Consider the following 18,549-nt stretch of genomic DNA (forward strand, 5'->3'; position numbering starts at 1 on the left):
CATGCATACGTAAAAATAAAACTATTAACTATTTTTATTTTACCAGGTAAGGCCCACTGAGCTATACAGCTCTTTTTCAGAAGCGATAGCTCAACAAAGCGGGTAATCGTGTATACATTTACAGCAGCAGTAAAATATTGTAAAACCAATGTTTCTAAATGTGGAGAAAAAAACTGTAAGACTGGGAGAAACATCCACGCGACCACGGGAAGAACAATGCAACCTCCAAATATCCAGGCGTCAAAGTTCGGGATCGAACCCACGACCTCCCGTATACCACGCGAGACAGTTAACATATCGCCACCGTGGCGCCCATTAATCCGATGTTAATTCAGGCGCTCGCTACATCCAGAGCTGGGTTTATCCCGATTGTACAAAATCGATTACTCGACGCGATCATCGCAAGTTCTAGACACAGGTAAGACCCTGTTCTCCAAGGTCGCGCGGCCCACCTCTGAGCGATCTGCCTCGGGGTCTCCTCATCGGTGCTCATCTCGATCTCGAAGATCTCCCCGTCGGACGGCTGCTGCTCGCCAAGCTTTTTCATCTGCCCCCCCATCTCCGACCGCTTCCGCCGCTTCCTCCTCCTCTTGGGGGCCGAGCCGGGCGGCGCCGCGAAGCCGGAGACGGAGCCGGATCCTGGATCGGCCAGCGGGAGACACGGGGAGGGAGGAAGTTCCGCCCCCTCGCGGTCGGCACCTTCACCGGCGGCCTGCCGGGGAAACAGCAGCAGCAGCGAGGACAACGATGGACACCGCGATCACGACCCTCTTCTTCTCCCGTGGACAGGAATCCAACTCACAGTCGCAGATCACGACTACGCTACCGCTATCCCCACACGTACACACACACACAGACAAACAACAAAGACAGCAAAGACACCCCCCACCCCTCCTCCCCCCGAAAGCCTGTAACAGACTGTTGGGGCGAGTGCTGTTAGCGAGCACCTATGAAGGCTGGCACGGCACATGGGGTGGGTGGCCAGCACAACGCCCGACCGCCTTTGTCTCCCCAGTGGTGAGGTTTACTATACACTGCCCCAGGTACTCATTTCAGGATGAGTGGAGCTAGGGGAGGGTTCAAAAACCGGTTCGGATATTCATCGCTGATGTGGGCCGTGAGCGGGAATCGAACCCAGGTCGCCGGCTTCATAGCATGGCGCACTATCCCCACCTTGGGTTAGAGTGGTTTATTGTTAATTTATTGTTAATTAAAAAAACAAAACTCATTGTGCATCAAGGGCGCTGTCCAATCGGTGGCACCGAATCTGAATCTTTGCCCCTGCGTTGCAGTCATCGATTCACCTCCCGCTCTCAATGTGCAGCTACAGCGATCACTCTGTGTGCGTGTAAATCATCATCATCATCACAATTTTCTTCCTCTTGGCATTCTCCCCACTCGTGCGGGGGTGGGGGTCTACCATCCTGACGATTCTCTTTCTCCACTCATTCCCGCCCCCTGGGCTCCACTGGTTCCGCCTCCATGGTCCTTCGTATCATCACGGACCACCTCCTTTCTATGCGGGCGCCGAGACACGCCGACTGTTACCGTTTCGCATCTCCAACTGGGCCGCGATCCGGATAATTCGACTCGTCTGGCCATGCCGGACGAAGGAGGGCGGTTTCGTGGCGTACGTTTGCCGGACGATCACGTGTGTGGCCTTAACACACGAGACCTAATGCTGGCCGCGGAAACCCGGCGTGTTTGCGCGTAACGGCAGCGCTGCAGGAAAGGCCGCCGTGCGGTCACCTTGCCGAGGTGTGCGGCCATGAGATCGGCGCCTTCCGTGTTGATGGGCGACGTGGCCAGGTGGGCAGGAACCACCTCCTACGTGACCAACACCAGCAGCAGTGGCATTGTCATCGTCATCATCATCAACAGCAGGAACATCATCATCAGCAGCGGAAGCAGCATTACCCATCATCATCGCGGTTCGATTCAGCAACAGGAGTAGCATTGTCATCATTAGCATCGGCAATTGTCATCATCAGAATCAGCAGCAGCAACAATAGCAGCATCGTCATCATCATCACGATCGGCAGCAAAAGCGGCGGCATCAACAGCAGCAGACACAATATGAAAGATCACCAGCATCATCATCAGCAACAACAACAACAGTGCAACTAAACATTGACTGAAGCTCATAGCAGGAGCATCAGCAGCAGAGCCACGAGTTTCTGTGCGCCTGCCTAACTGCGTGACATGCACCGTTTTTAGAGTCCTGAGGCACAAACACGCGGCGGGCCACGCCCGGCTAGGCGCGGGTGGCATGGCCACGGCGCGGTTACGCAACCCGGTAACCACCGAATTGCCGTACACAAAGCTTCAAGCGATAAACCCCACGGCATGTTCATTGGCAGCCGCCAAACCAAGCAGGTGTGGCGAACCCGCGCCTTCTTCTTCTTGGTTCTTTTGGTAAAGTCACGTAGAAGGGAAGTAATAAAATAACAAAAATAAAACATCATAAAATAGGACCCGCGCCTGTGAGCCAGACATTTGGCGGCAGCGGGTCGGAGGGTGTCGTTTTCGGAATCAGAATTATTTATTTATACTGGAGGAATCCGATGAGCTAGAAAGCTTTTTTTCACAGATGGCCAGTTGGGGCGGGTAAGAACGTCACAACAACAAACAGTACAACAACACGATAGGAGTACAAGGTAATCAAATCACCCCAAACACATACAAATACAACTCCCCATCATACCAGACAAAGCCCACTGAGGCATTAACTTATTTTTCAAAAGCGACCTGGCCACAAGTGATCGGTCTACAAAGTTGCTTATCATTTACACAGTTATAGCAGCGAAATAATCTGAATAGTCTGAACGTACGTTGCTAAATGTGGAGGAAAAAACCGGAAATACACGGCCAACTCGCGCGTTAAGTCGCTGGTTTAGACGCGAACACGATTCTGCATTGCACCATCACTGCCGTCCCAGCGTGGATGCAAAAAACGTCGAGTCTGTCCCGAGTACGTCCGACACCAAACTCCGGTTATTGTACGAGCTATTCTCTCGAATTAAGAAATGCGGACAATGTATTTGTACCTGAATGACAGTCCCAATGGGCTGACAGTAAAAAAAACTTGTCAATAAACCATTATAATTATTACATCAATGATTACCCAGATCTTAAAAAGTCTGTAATGTACGCCCGAGATCATTACATGACCCGTCTGTGTCCTCACTAAAGAATACAGTAAAACCCCTTTTAACGACAACCCCTGTTAACGACTAATCGCTTAACGACAGGCCTCCATAGAGCCCAAAGTGGTTCGCTTACCGACCATTCCCCTGTTAACGAAAGCTCCAAAGTAGTGTGACCAGTCCTCCCCCAATCAGCGACGTCCATTCATGAGCGTTGGGGGCATTGTTTACATTCGATGCTAGCGGAATTAATTAAGCCTTTAACGTGTATTTCCTCTACTCGCTGAACAACCAAATCACTCAACGACCGGTTTCGTCGAATCAACTACCGTCGTTAAAGAGGAGTTCTACTGTAAAATTTCAGTTTTAGGTCCGTCGGGCCATGATATGTTCTGGAGCGACGTTTCCCAGCGGCATTGGTTCGAGTTGAAAAACAAACGGGCTGGTTTCGACTTCTCTGAGTCGCATCAGCAGGGAGTGGGGGCCAGGTAAAGAAATGCCACAGGGGGTGACGCAGCGCCGTCCGTGAAAACACCACGGAGGGCTGCTCGTCAAAGTTTGGGGGAAAATTCATTCTTGTGGTCTTGGCAGACAGTGAGTAATTCAAATTAATTATTGTGGTCTTGGCAGACTGTGGGTAATAAAAAAAAAGTGAAAGACCAGACATGTGGTCTGTGTCACTGCCAGGAAAATATAGAAGGAAATACAAATGTTGGCCGCTAGCTAACAGGCTTTCTGAACCAACGCTTTCCAGCAGCAATTAAATAAGAAGCAAACCGTGGGCTGGTTTCGACTTGTTTGTGTCTCATCAGCGGCCTTCAACAAATGCGTCCAGGTTGCCCGGTGCTACAAGCAACAGCTGTCCACAAGCAATGACAATTATTGGAAAATCGCCGCTTGGTCAATATCCAAGTGCCATTGATTTAAAATATATAAAAATGACTGAAATCCTGATTCTTATTAAAATTATTTGTCGCTTTGTATTGCTAATTGTTTTCAAGCTATTGAAGGTGTTTTGGTTGTCATTGGCGTTTAATCACAAAGCTGCGACATTGATATTTGTTAACCAATTGCCGTTATAAAAAAGAGACAGCTCACCTCGTCACAATTAATAATTAAATATATACATATATCTTTTTTCGCCCAACAGATGGCAAGTATCATTGGACCGTCACGTGCTTATGGAGATAAAGGAGAGTAATTAATTAACAAGTTAATGAAAGAGACAGGCAGCGTCAATGGGCCGCCAAATGAGTAATAACTAAAGTATCCCGGTGACTGAATTCATGACTAAACAATTGGCTCTCTCAATCATCATGTGCCATGTTCAATCCGCTGCTGGATAAAGGCTTCCCCAAAAATGCGCCGCCATCTCTCGTGACGTCACGATGCGAATGGTGTTCTCACCCGGCTATAAACAAAGTGCACGAATGAACGAGCACATCATGGCCCAACGAACTCACGCCTGACCACGTATAAAAGACACCAACGAATTCATTAAGAAATTAATGAACGAGCGTTCGAACAGCGTGGAGGCCGAACTGCACAAGTCCGTTCCCCTGCACGGCCCTACGCGGTGGGGGGCGAGAGGTGCCCAAGTCCCATCCCTGGGCCTTCAAATCGACACTTTGGCAATCGCGACCGGGACAGCATCCAAGCCCTCCGCATACAATCCCTCCCTTTGTTCCCCGTGCCAGTCACCGGCAAAGGACTTCATCAGCGCTGTGAAAAACTGGCTCACCCGTTGGGTGGGTTATTCATGGTCGCGAGAGGCAGGTGATTAGCGCTGTGCGGCGCGCCCCCCGCGACGATGACTGGACCATCTGTGAAAAAGAGCTTCATGGCTCATCGGATTTCTCCAGTGTAAGCAAATATTCTGATTCTGATGACGACAGCCCCCGTGACGCAGCCTTCGCGTCGATGCCTCGAGCGCCAAGGCTGCGTCGGTAGGCGCATTAACGACTCCGCAAATTAATGTCCTAAAAATTATGCCACTTTATATAACCGCTGTTGAGACTCGTATATATTTTAGCGAATGTGATATCGGCGCAGCTGTGGCTCAGCGGTAGAGAGAGTGACTGGCAAGGGGGAGATTGCGAGTTCTGTGGGGGAGACCCCGTCATAGGTCACGGTTACAAGCAGAAGTTGAGCACATTCCGTGGAATGCATTTCTTAAAATGACGTAAAAATATTCTTCAAAAGTGTCCACGCATGAGACTGTTTTCTTCTTTCATACGGCTGATGTAGATGCAGAGCAGCAACTACAATTTCACATGCAGGTGGTCAAGCTCAGGTAACCGTGTCAGGTGCAGTGTAGTGTATCGCTGTGATGTCTCCTTCTTCGTATTTGTGGATTGGGGCATGATTGCATCGTTACACGTTGTTACGGTCTGTTCTGGATGACCACAGTCGCTGCACTACTACTGGAGGGTTTTTAATTTTCCATTTGTGCATCAGATATCCGCATCTACCGCCATGGTTTATGCAGTGGGATGCGATTCAGGGTGGACTATGAACTTTGTGGAAGATCAAACCCAGGGAACTTTCGGGTTGGGTCTTTCACAAAGTGTCTGTTTGCGAGTTCAGTTTAACTCCAATCAGCTCTCCAGGCTCCACCAAGGGGTTGAATCCGCATTGCTTAAGGTTAAGCGCATCGGTCCAAAAGGGGCTTGCGTGACTTATACTGTCACGTGCGTCGTCTCAAGAGGCCGATGCGGATCAAGATTTCCCGGGGCATGTGTCGCCCGACGTGCCGAGCCGTGGGAAGGTGTTTTAATGCGGCTCTCACCCCATCGTCGTCCGCCTCCTGCACGAAGAAAGCCTCTCCGTTGTCCCCCAGCTTCATGTGCAAATCCACCGGCTCGCCATTGATCTCTATGTCAACCTGCGCACACAATGCAACGGGGGGGCGGGGGGGGGCGAGGTTTAAACTGAAATAACTGAAACAAAACAAACCAGGCAAGAAGCGTCTACTGAGGTACGATGTAGCTCTTGTGCAGAAGCGACCTGGCCGTCACAAATGGTAGCTCAACCAAGTGGCGGCTTATCGTCGTTGTGGAAATTTAGAGCAGCCAAATGCTCTAAAGTGCGTCACGTTTATTCTAAATGTGGAGGGGAAAAAAAGCGGAGGAACTCGGAGAAAAATCCACGTGACCAAAGGGAGAGAGAGACACGCAGGCGCCAAATATACAGCAGGCGTCAGGGTCGGGATCGAACCCACGACCTCCTGCATACCAGGCGAGGTATTTCACATCTCGCCCACCGTGATTTGTCTAAAACAGAGTCAATGACTGACTGTGTTACGGCTTTTCGCCTTCTGCCAGTGGAATTTCCCTAACGTGGTGTTTCACATCAAGAAAAAATGTGGTCGTATTGATCAAGCGACTGATTAATGTCACGGATTTCCTTGCAGGGAACCGAGACGCTGTACGAATCATTTCTTACGAAATACGGGGGTTTTGGTACTTTGGTTGAGGCCCAGTTCTCACTGGTGGTTTCCCGGAGTGAAACGTCCCCCACCCTCCACTCCGATTTGCTGGAGAGCAGTTCAGCTTTTAGAGAGCTGTAAACGATCTCGCGACGTAATCAACGGCGATCATTTGCGATGCGTTTTAAGCAAAAGCAGAACCGAAAAAGCAGAAGTTCCGGAAAGAGGAGTGGAAGGTGAGTGGAAGGTGAGTGGAAGGTGAGTGACGTCGCAATGACACTTAAATAATTTCTGATCGAGGAGGATATTCTAAAAGCAATGAGGGATTCTTTTTTTTTGTAAACAATTTTGTTGTCATTCAACTGCCCTGACGTTGGCCAATTGAACTGGAATGCACCCCCACAACCTCATCGGATCTCAGAAGCTAATCGGGTGCAAGCCTGGATAGCGCTTGTATGGGCATTGTGGGCAGGCAATGCAGCAACATCCTTTGTTGCACTGAACTTCTATGCTCCCGTATTAATGCTGTCCACATTCACAAACCTGCACTGACCAGCGTGGTGCTGAAGGCTGGTCCAACAGGCCACGTGATCTGCTGCCAGGTCACAGTAATCTGTCTGGCAGCTACACACGTGAGCTAGATTCATCGCTCCATCTCCACGACCCACGTGCTCTTCGGGGTGTTCTCTTCTTTGGCTGCCACTCCACCACCATCACCATCACCGCCGCCGCCACCACAACCATGACCACACCACTGTCACCACTACCACCCAACGCCGCTGCCACCACCACACCACTATCACATCACCACAACTACCACATCCGCTACTGCCACCACCACTTTCACGACACCACTCGACATGCAACCACAACCACCACACCACTACCGTGACCACCACCACGATCATATCATCAACACCACCACCAACAACAACAACAACAACCATTCTTCACCAAGTGGTGGTGATGTCACCACGGCGCTTGTGCCAGGCTAAGCGCACTTTGAGGTGCACACTTTGAGAAACACTTCAAAGTCCCCCACTACAATCACGCCACCACCACCACACCACCACGCCACCACCACGCCGCCACCGCGCACGCCACCACCCCCCCACCCCCCTCGCGGACGCAGCGTACGTACGACTTTCTCCCGCGAGCGAAGCACGCCAAGCTTGCCGAAGCGCACGTGGATCGGGGAGCACTGGAACGAGCCGTCGGCGTGGCGCACCACCACGGCGTCGATGCAGCCGGTCAGCGTGGCCGGGTTGAGCTCCTTGTAGAGCTCGCGCGCCGTCACCACAACCTGCCCCGCCAGCTGCCCGATGTAGTTCATGGTCTGCGCCTGTAGCACGCGCAGAGGTGGGGGGTGGCGTGTTAGGGGAACGGCCAGGCGTGCTCGCGATCGGAAGGGGATCGCGCGGGGGTTCAAATCCCGGGTGGAGTTGGTAGACTCGGCCGATCATCCCGCACTCCGGGGTCCAAAGCAAAGACTCGAGTCGCCCGCCCCCCCAACCCCAACATGGGAACGTGGAAATTCCACCACTGGCTCAGGGCTCAGGAGATGAGCAACGCCTCCACCGCCTTCTCAGTGCTGCTCGTTTGAGCAGGGGAGCAAGTTTGACGATAGCTGTAATAAGTGGCCCACGGGCTCCTGTACAAATTCTATTTTCTATTTTACCAGGTAAGGCCCACTGAGCTGTATAGAGCTTTCTTCAGAAGCGACCTGGCTGTCACAAATGATAGCTCAACGAAGCGACTTATCGTCGCGTGGAAATATATAGCAGCAGCCAAATACTCGAAATGCACGTTGATCATGAAAGTGAAGGGGAAACTGGAGGACCCGGAGAAAAATCCACGCGACCACGGGGAGACACGCAAATTACAAATATACAGGCATCAGAGTCGGGCTCGAACTCACAATGTTCTATACGCAAGGCGAGGCAGTTAACATCTCACCACCGCATTCGGCCTGCGAACATGCGCATGCAGCCGTCGCGAGCAGCAGGGCTAAATACGTGCGCGGGACTACAGCGTCTGTAAAACCGCTACTTTTTCCACCGTGCTGCCCTGGACGTTACCGGGGACACAAAGCAGCGGGGGGGGGGAAAGGGGGGGGGGGGCATGGGAAGGTGGGGGACAAGCTTTGGCTGCTAACGCCAAGGGCTTTTACCGGGGCGAGCGTGAAGGGACAGACACCGGCCCGGCAGCGCGGACTCGTAACTAACTGCCAGATGAACTTCGGCACGGATGCGGAGCGCACTGTTTCATAACCGCTGCCCTCGCAGTCAACTTCTAGAAATAAACCACAGTGTGGGACCACTGAGCAACAACGCCACGTGCCACTACCATGTTTCCCTGCCGGGAAAATTTCATTTGTTTTGTTTGTTTGGCTTTTCCGTGGTCGTTTTGTCGTCGCGGTTGCGATAATCGTGCCACTGCCGGCGGGCTTGCGGTCCATCTACAGACGGAGTCGAGAAATGAACGTTGCGAATTGGAGCAGAGAGCGGTGCATCACCCTGCATCGGGATGGGCTCCTCCCACCCTCCCACCCCCCCTTATCCCCGTAGGATGAATCTCATCCCACAAGATTAGCACGATACTCTTTGGTTCTTTCGGTAAAGTCACGTAGGTATAAAAATAAAATGAAATAAATCACGCCGTTTGATTTGCTGTGCTCCGACTTTCAGGTAGAGAAGCTGCAAATGAGTGACAATTCCTTTGTGTTGTTCATCCCAAGAGAGCTATGATAATAATACTTATGAATTCAGCGGCTAAACATTCAAGGCGATTTGTTTTTACACAGCCATTGAGAAGTAGGCTGAGATCATCAACCTGCACACACTCGACAACCAGATTTTTAAAACACGGCCAGATGAAACCTGGATTCACGCGCCAGAATCACCACGGTGCAGGCTCAGTGTCTCAGTGTGGCCGAAATGAGCGATCATTCGGTTCATTTCGCGGCCATATGCCTGGGGAAACGATGCATTAAAACCAATCAAAGCATCGATTCGTTGAGGATTTCAAATGGGGTGAGCGTGGCTAATACGACGACACAAGCCGCACGTGCGTTTTCACGTTAATCCCGAACATCCATAAAAATCGTGCCCTACACAAGTATGCGGCAGACGAGCTTGCATGTCGCCGAGCTTCCGATTCCCAAGCCCGAGCGTACAACGGGCTCACCCGCAACCTGACAGCAGCCTCGGCCAAAAATAAAACTGCATATATACACACGCGACACCATATCCGACTGCCACCGTTTCAAAGATGTAAAATAAAACGCTCGAAAGGAGCTACAGTAATTACCCCCCCCCCTACCCCGGCTAAATTGACGTCACGGGGTCGCTCGTTACACAAACCGCACATGGTCAGCAGCATCCTCCTCCCCCGCCACCCACAACCGCCCCCCCCACCCCCCCGCTGGAGGATGTGGCTGTCCATCAGGGGCTGAACTCTAGAGGGAAACAACACGGGGTCACAAGTGTCCCCTTTTGGCGCGTGCAAGATGGGCAGACGTGCCCCGCCGTGCGGCAAAGTCGCTCTGCAAATCTCGGTTTGAAGGGGGCAACGAAAACACTGGGAAAATAAAGGGAGATACGACACAAAATGTGTTCACGCATATCGCGTTAATTATTAAGTTAATAATTGTGTAAATAATACAAATAATAATATTAACGCGGGGTTGCTTTGTAGAGCAAGAGATGCGAAATAAGAAAAAAAAGCTATTGGGTCAATGAGGAATGATGTTGCTGCCTTTGACTTCATCATCATCAGAATCTTCATCAGTAGCAGCAGTATAGTCACCAGCAATAAAAGCAATGCAATACAGTTTGCTTCGCTGTGGCGAATATAAATAACCCATGTAAATAAACATTTACTCTAGAACTTAAATTCAGGACGATGGGAAATAGTTTTGTGACAAACTTAGGCCTGCATCTAGCAGAGAGTGTCCTTGCCTCCGAACGGCTGGCAGTTCCACTTGAATTGTGATTTGGAATGACCTCAAATTGCCAACTCCAGAGGCGATGCCACATTGGCAGTGGCGCACAACCGCAAGCAACAAACAACTCAACCGCTCTTCTCTTGCACTTGAGAAGAAAGGCTATTGCCTAAAGTATACTTCAGCATTATTGACAAATGCATTGAGTTGTATTTATGTCACTACACAGAAACGCTGCGTGGTCCACTCCTTGTGGTACGGGTTGGGGGGGGGTTGTTGCTGTCAGCACGTTTTTTTATTGCAACAAAAGCCAGCGGGTGACTTTGACCAAAATCACACGGAATGCGTCCGATCTCGTCCGATCTCCAGCGCCAAGGAGATTCAAACCTCCGACAGCGCGTGGACGGGTGGCCGCCAGGCACAACAGGTGCTCAGCAAAGTCATAAAACGGCCCCGAAGGCATCCACCACCAAAAACCACCAACACCACCAACCACCACCACCAACCACCACCACCGATCCTTACCTGCACCACGAGGGCAAACAAACACGACATGTCCGTGAAAATGGAAACTTGCCAAGGCATTGTTGATTTATTGCGTCTCTCTCGACCATTTTCATTAATGTCCCCAGGCGTAAAAACACTGTCTACATCAGCGACATGCCATCATTACTGCTAATCTCTCGTCCCAGCAGCGGAAGGAAATTCCTCATTCCTATGGCAGGTGCGAGTTAGTAGATAAGAGAAGCGCGCTGCTTATAAACGTTTGTAGAGCCGTACGAGTTAGCGTGTGGCGCGGTGCGCCCGGAGACCTGGGCTCTAACCCCGGCCCACGGCTAACATCAGTGGCGAGCAAAATGCAAAAACCAGACCCGGCAAAATGCTCGCCAACCCACACTGACAAAAGCGATGAAGTATGGTCAAACAACAGCCATAGCTGACACGGCATGGTGAAGTATGGTCAAACAACAGCCATAGCTGACACGGCATGGTGAAGTATGGTCAAACAACAGCCATAGCTGACACAGCATGGGGGGGCCGAAGGCCTTTACTAAGCAGTGGATTGGCCAAACAGCTGAAAGCGATAACACACATTGCTCATAAGTAACCGTGCGTGTACTTTTTGTTGTTGCACTCTGGGCTTTTCAGCCGTCGGCGTTGTCGTTATTTAGAGTCCAGCACTGTACCAAATTACGACACACGCAGGGCAGCCCCTTTAACCCACGCTTTAAGAGGCGCAAATGGTTATTACAACACACGGCTGGGCTGTCTGGCCAGACGTTCTTCCGTCACGCGACATTTGAGCAACAAATTCTGCGGGGTGGCAGCAGAAGTCAGCGTGACATCCCGTAGACAGTGGCGACTCGCATAAAAAAAAGTGTGAACTTCGCAAACTCGATAAGGGATGCACGTTGCACACACACACGCCTGCTGCATACTTGGAGTCTGCACGTCTCTCTCGCCGTGCGGGTCTCAACGTCACACGTTTAGAGTATTTTGGCTGCTGCTTTAAATGTCCACGTGATAAGCCACTTCGTTGAGCCAGGTCGCTTCTAAAATAGAGCTACATAGCTCAGTGGGCCTTACCTGGTAAGATTACAAAAAAATGTAACAATTGTCGCATAAGCTGTGAGCCAGACATTCAAAAAAGTCTGAAGTGATTTTTCTGCTCAAATGAACATTGAGCCATTGATGTTCATCTCCTGTTCACAGCCCTAAGCCACTGGTGGAAATTCCACATTCCGATGGCGGGTGTGGTAGCATCCGAAGAACAACCACTGTTGACTTCCCCACAAATTGGTGCTAATCGGAGGTGCAGGGAAAGGACAACAAATTAAACTCAAAACGCAGTTCTAAAGAAATTACTTTTCAATCTAGATGATGGTTTAAAAGTCCATAGCTTCAGAGGCTTTCTAATATCGGAAGGAAGAGCATTCCAGACGGCAGCAGAAGCGCATCCGTTTAAGGAGCACAGAATAGTGGTTTACTATACGGTCAATACTTTGGGTTGCAAAGCCACACACGCACTACTGTGGCTTGCCTTTAAAATGTGTCTTTTGAATGAAATTTTTTTTATTGCATTATATGCATCAAAAACATCATAGGTCGTAGGGGACATTATGTTCAATTAATATGTATCGCTCATTTTTGATAAACTAATCCCCAACTGTAAAAAAAATGGTGAGCAAATTTAGAAGTAGCTGTATATAAAAGAAAATCCAAAAAATTTACGTGGCAAAAATGTTTGCTTGTGGTTTGTTGACTTGGGTGAAAGGTTAAAGGTCGTATAGAGCTCATTACTGATACCATAGGTCACATGGTTCCTTACCACAGGTCATAGGTCAGAATGAGCTCTCACTTGGTCTCTGTACAATGTATAGTATGATGAACTTCTTGGCACTGTACGTAGCCAACCAAAGGAGAATACTATACTCCAGTGCTATGTCGGACAGCATTGCAGAGCGACAATGGAATTTCTCACAACTTGGAAATAAAATAGACTGCACTCGTTAAGAACAATCATCTTTACGTGGGTTATAATTATGAAAAAAATCAGAAATAAATCTGTATGATTTCGTCAAATCATTTGCTTGAATCATTTTAATTGCCTCTCATCTAAAACGAGTCAATGTATTTATATCGTGTGATTCAAAATTGGGGTGCGTTTGTCATTAAATGATTAGTAATTTCTAGGGTGCGTGGAGCTATGGCGCAGTGGTTAGCACACTGCGCTATGAACCCGGTCGACCCGAATTTGATTTCTGGCCACTACCAAACAAAAGAGTGGCGAGCGAGATCTGAACCGGTCCTGGGTATCCCCCCTTCACCAACCTCCACTGACCAACGTGTTGAAGTGACCGACACGGGAGTGGGGGAGGCAATCCATAAATCCATGTTCTTGCATCGCGATGCTACGAGGGATGGTGAAAACTACTGGAGGCCTTCACATCCAGTAGTGGACAAATCATGGCTGCTGATAATAAGGGTGCAATGGTGAACAGCGCTTGGAGGCAAGGGTTGATGGATCACATTGCGAACTGTAACGACCCAGAATGCCTGCTGGGCTGCGAGGTGAAACTAAAACCAAAACCACACTAAATTTATTTTACCAGGTAAGGACCGCTGAGCGAAAAATAGCTCTTTTTTTCTAAAGCGACCCTGGCTTTCACAAATGATAGCTCAACGCAGTGGCTTATCATGTGGAAATGTATAGCAGCCAAACGCTCCAAACGCACGTTGATTCTAAATGTGGAGGGAAAAGCCGAAGGACACGGAGAAAAATCCACGCGACCACGGGAAGAAATGCAAACTCCAACAAGCGTCAGGGTCAGAATCGAACCCACTACCTCCTTATACCAGGCGAGGTAGTTAACATCTCGTCACCGTGGTCAGAGATAGCAGTACAGCAAGTGGGCCCGTGAACATATGTGTGTTACAACGTCCATGCTATCCTGCAGAAGGCCTGATGGGTTTTCTCTGAGCCCTCTGGTTTCCTCCCACAAACCATTAACGCGACTTAATACGGAATTCAATAATCATCTCAGTGCAGGACCCTCCTGAAAAAAGAGCCCCGAGACTCGTTGAAGCTCTTCCTGCTAAAATAAAATACATGTTTAGTTAACAGTCCACGTTTCAGCTGACACACATTCAACAACAACAACCGCCATTCGTCACCAAGTGGCGGTGACGCCACCACGGCGCTTGTGCCAGGCTACGTGCACTTTATGGCCACGTGAAGTGTCGAATGGCGCACTGGGCAGGAGGCTACGGGACAGATCCAGGTGCCGTGGGCCCACCGACCGAGATGACTGGCCGATGCACCACCTGTGCCCTCTACTGTTTCAACTTGCTGCTGTGTTGTTTCGCAGCCCGGCGCTTCGCTCGTTGTTGTGAGCGTCGCTCCTCTGCCATCCGTTGTTGTTGGAGGGCAGAGGAGGACACAATTGCAACGACCCCCCCACCCCCCATATATTACTGTAGGCTGTTGGTACGAATGCTGTTATCGACCACATTATTCAGGCTGGCGCATTGCACGAATTGGCAAGTTCTGGTCTGCACAATCCCTAGTCGTGTCTGCCCCCCCTCTCCCCCGAGTGCTGACGTTTATAAGCGGCATCAAGTACTAATTTAAGGCTGAGTCGACCTAGGAGAGGCCTAGGACAAGTTTCGATTGGCGTGTTGCACTTATGTTACCCCATGGCTGGGTGTCAAACCCAGGTCACAGTAAGCAAACCATTGCACCTAGTGGTCTAACAACAACAAACCACCGTTCGTCACTAAGTGATGGGGACGTCACCACGGGGCTTGTGGCAGGCTAGGGGCGCTTTCAGGCCACGTGAAGTGTCAAAAGTTCACTGACAAGGCTTCCCAAACACACGCACACAGAGCAACGATTTACACCCTAAGCAATTCCATCAACTATCTCGATTCAGGGTCACAATTGAATTCAATAAAATATTTCTTGTTTTGACAATTTGGTTCGCAATGTTAATCGGGATGTTTTTTTAGTTTACACATTACTTGCACAGTTTTGCCTAAACGTTGCACAAGCATCTCGTTTGCATGGCATTTGCACAGATCGCAAATACATCGACTGGCCATCTGTGAACAAAAATATCATTAGAGCATCATTGTATTCCTCCAGTATAAATAAAAAAAACACATTCTGATTCTGACTCGATCAGGGAGGCATCGGGAGCGATACGAATCGACGCTCGATCAACGCACTGATTGAGCAGCCGATACCTCTCGCGGCCACGCGATTAATACCACCATCAACAACACAATAGCCACGTTTGTTCACACCGGCACAGACACTGCATTCAGCAACATACGGGGGGGAAGGGGGGGGACCCTTTAAATTACCGTGGGCCCCGTGTGGCCACTTAAATCACATCGCCCTGGCACGCAACACAAAGGCCCCACCCCACGGTAAAACATGTTTACGATTCCCGTATTTACCCGGCCTCCGAAGCTGTAAATGAAGTCGCCTCCCTCCGTGGCTTCACAAACAACCGAGTTACGGGCACCGAATATTGCTAAAACAAAAACCTTCCGAGACTCGCCTTGAAGCAAAGAAGCGATTTCTATGGCCGCGACAGTACACGCGTGTGTGTGCATGTGTGTGTGTGCATGTGTGTGTGTGCATGTGTGTGTGTGCATGTGTGTGTGTGCATGTGTGTGTGTGCATGTGTGTGTGTGCATGTGTGTGTGTGCATGTGTGTGTGTGCATGTGTGTGTGTGCATGTGTGTGTCTAAGGGGAGCGGTGGTGCAGCGCTTAGCGCGCTGCACTACGAACCTGGCCACCCGGGTTCGATACCCGCTCACGGCCACCAACACCAGTGACGATAATTATCTGAACCGGTCCTGGGCCTCCCCTAGGTCGACTCAGCCTCAAATGAGTACCTGGTGCGATGTGTAAACATCGCCGCTAGGGAGACAAAGGCGGCCGGGCGTGGTGTCGGCCACCTACCCCCTCGTGTGCCGTTCCGGCCTTCATAGGTGCTCGCTAACAGCACTTGCCCCTACAGTCTGTTAAGGCTATACGGGGGATCTTTGTGTGTGTGTGCGTATGTGTGGTTTTGTGTGTGCGTCTCTGTGTGTGTGCGTCTCTGTGTGTGTGTGCGCGCGTCTGTGTGTGTCTGTGTGTATCTGTGCGTGTGTGTGTCTGTGTGTGTGTCTGTGCGTCTGTGTGTGCCGCTCAAATCACGAAGCCGGCTCGCTTCGGGTGGCGCGACGGAATTTCCTGCTTCGGCCAGAACGGCGCCGTTTGCCGTGCTGACGTCTTCACCCACTCGCCCATTCACTCACTCACTCACCCACTCACTCACTCACGCCATCGTGCGGCGTGTCCTAGACGGCGGCGATGACGCTACGAGCCATCGCATCGCATCCTCCCCCCCGGGAGAGTTCCCGACTTTGCTTAGAGAGCCGCCGCCGCCGGCTGCTGCTTTGGGGCCCATCCATTTAGGGGCCATCCATTCAATACATACGCATTAAGGAGGGAGGGAGGGGGGGGGGTTAACCCAAACACGTGGGGGTCTACTGACAATGTACGCTTAGGAAACGGGGGGGTGTGAAGCCTCGACAAATGAGTTAGATAGTCCGGCGGTGGACTATATGTTTGCTTCAACACGTTAATAGTATTAATCCTTGATCGTTTATAGGATTCGGGAGGGGGGGGTATAAAAAAGTAATCGTGCCTACAGGGAGGGGGGTAGGGGTCAAGATTTTTGCGTACCTACTACATGGATGGTTTCTAGTAGCTACGTACGTAAATGCTTTCAAGCTATCAATTCCGGTTCAGTGATTCTGCACTTGCTCTATTACTGTAGTACTATACCGCCTTCAACTTTTATGAACGACTAGGTTTCAAAGTTTCAAAGTTGATTTATTAGGTATAGCCCTATGAGCCATTCGGCTCTTGAATCGGGTGCAACCGCAACAAACAAAAACATGAACAAGAAAACGTCTTAAAGTGACTGTGTGCAAACAGAAAATCTAAGAAAAGACAGCAAAATATTGCAAACAAATCACCGTACACCAACCCTGTGCAAATATCCCAGTGGGATGCAAGGTTAGCGATTTGTCGTATTATCTGGCTGTATAGCAAATGAAACAATTACTTTACTATGCAAGTTAAAAAAAATGTTTTAATTTGTGTTTTTATTTTATTTAGGGCCCCTTAATAACAGATGCTACAGGCCCCGTAGTAGCTTCATCCAGCACTGACTCGACCCTCTAAATTCATCATCATGATCATCATCATGATCATCATCACATCATCATCATGATCATCATCACGATCATCATCATCATGATGATGATGAATAAAACCTCGCCATTCCCCTGCGTTGGGCAACAAGTCGCCAGGCCCCAGCGTGTGTGGGGGGGGGGCAACCCGTGCCCCCCACCGAAGACGAAGTTTGTGTTCGCCACGCGGCAGACAAGATGCGATGTTAGCAGTCATCGTCTCGAGCGCTCCAAACGCAACCAACCACCACCACCACCCTCAGTCTCTCTCGCGTTAGAGTCAACAAAGTTAGCGGAGAGAACCAACAAGACAGGCTGGGGAGGGGGGAGGGAGGGATGGATGGATGGAGTCAAGTGAGAAGAAACGCCGGAACGAAGCTGCAACAGCGAGACGTCGTCACGGTCGTGGTGATCCTTACCTTGGCCTCTTCGCACTGTGGCTGCTGCTGTAGCTGCTGCTGTGGTTGTTGTTGTTGTGGTTGTTGTTGTTGTTGTGGTTGTTGTGTCCGCGGGAGAGCAAAGGGGAGACCCGCACAGCCGCAATGAATGAAGTGAGCGGGCGGGCGTGCGAGCTTTGCCCTAGTTTACGTGGAGTGACTGCTGAGCCAGTGGGCTGCTCGGAAGCAAGTTAAGTAGGCGAAAGAGCAAACACATGGGGGGGTGGTAGGGGGTGGGTGGTGGTTGAACGCGAGAACGATTTACAAAACACGCACGGACGTAGCAAGAGCGAGCGAGCGAGGGAAATTGGCAAATCGCACAAAGTTCTTGTCAGGACGTCGCCGCCCGGGTTCGTTTCTCTCTCTCTCACACACACGCGGACACACACCGAGACACACCCACACACACACACACCGAGACACACACACACCGACACACACACACACCGAGACACACACACACCGACACACACACACACCGACACACACACACCGAGACACACACACCGAGACACACCCCCACACAACGAGACACACACACACCGAGACACACCCCCACACACCGACACACACACACCGAGACACACACACACCGAGACACACCCCCACCGAGACACACACACACCGAGACACACCCCCACACACCGAGACACACACACCGAGACACACACACACCGAGACACACCCCCACCGAGACACACACACACCGAGACACACACACCGACACGCACACCGAGACACACACACCGAGACACACACACCGAGACACACACACACCGATACACACACACCGAGACAGAGGAGACACGCGTATTGCTCCTCAACTTGCCCCGGTCGCACGC

At 50.5% G+C, this 18,549-nt stretch overlaps 1 protein-coding gene across 3 annotated transcripts in view; it reads right to left on the bottom strand.

The window, feature by feature from the left end:
• LOC144722407 (phosphatidate phosphatase LPIN2-like) overlaps positions 1 to 18,549 on the bottom strand; it is a 57,413-nt gene that overhangs the window by 15,669 nt on the left and 23,195 nt on the right. Inside the window, exons 1-5 of one of the 3 annotated variants that reach the window (XM_078600653.1) lie at positions 17,690 to 18,112; positions 7,715 to 7,915; positions 5,935 to 6,030; positions 1,750 to 1,827; positions 453 to 712 (exon numbers count right to left, since the gene is read on the bottom strand). In XM_078600653.1, the coding sequence (XP_078456779.1) occupies positions 453 to 712; positions 1,750 to 1,827; positions 5,935 to 6,030; positions 7,715 to 7,906 (626 nt within the window). In that variant the 5' untranslated portion in view covers positions 7,907 to 7,915; positions 17,690 to 18,112. Of the gene's footprint in view, positions 1 to 452; positions 713 to 1,749; positions 1,828 to 5,934; positions 6,031 to 7,714; positions 7,916 to 15,478; positions 15,707 to 17,689; positions 18,113 to 18,549 lie in introns of those variants that run through there. The other 2 variants (XM_078600650.1, XM_078600651.1) reach the window with 2 other exon arrangements.

This window comes from Lampetra planeri, chromosome 14, assembly GCF_965212315.1.
Source record: "Lampetra planeri chromosome 14, kcLamPlan1.2.h2, whole genome shotgun sequence".
NCBI lineage: Eukaryota > Metazoa > Chordata > Hyperoartia > Petromyzontiformes > Petromyzontidae > Lampetra > Lampetra planeri.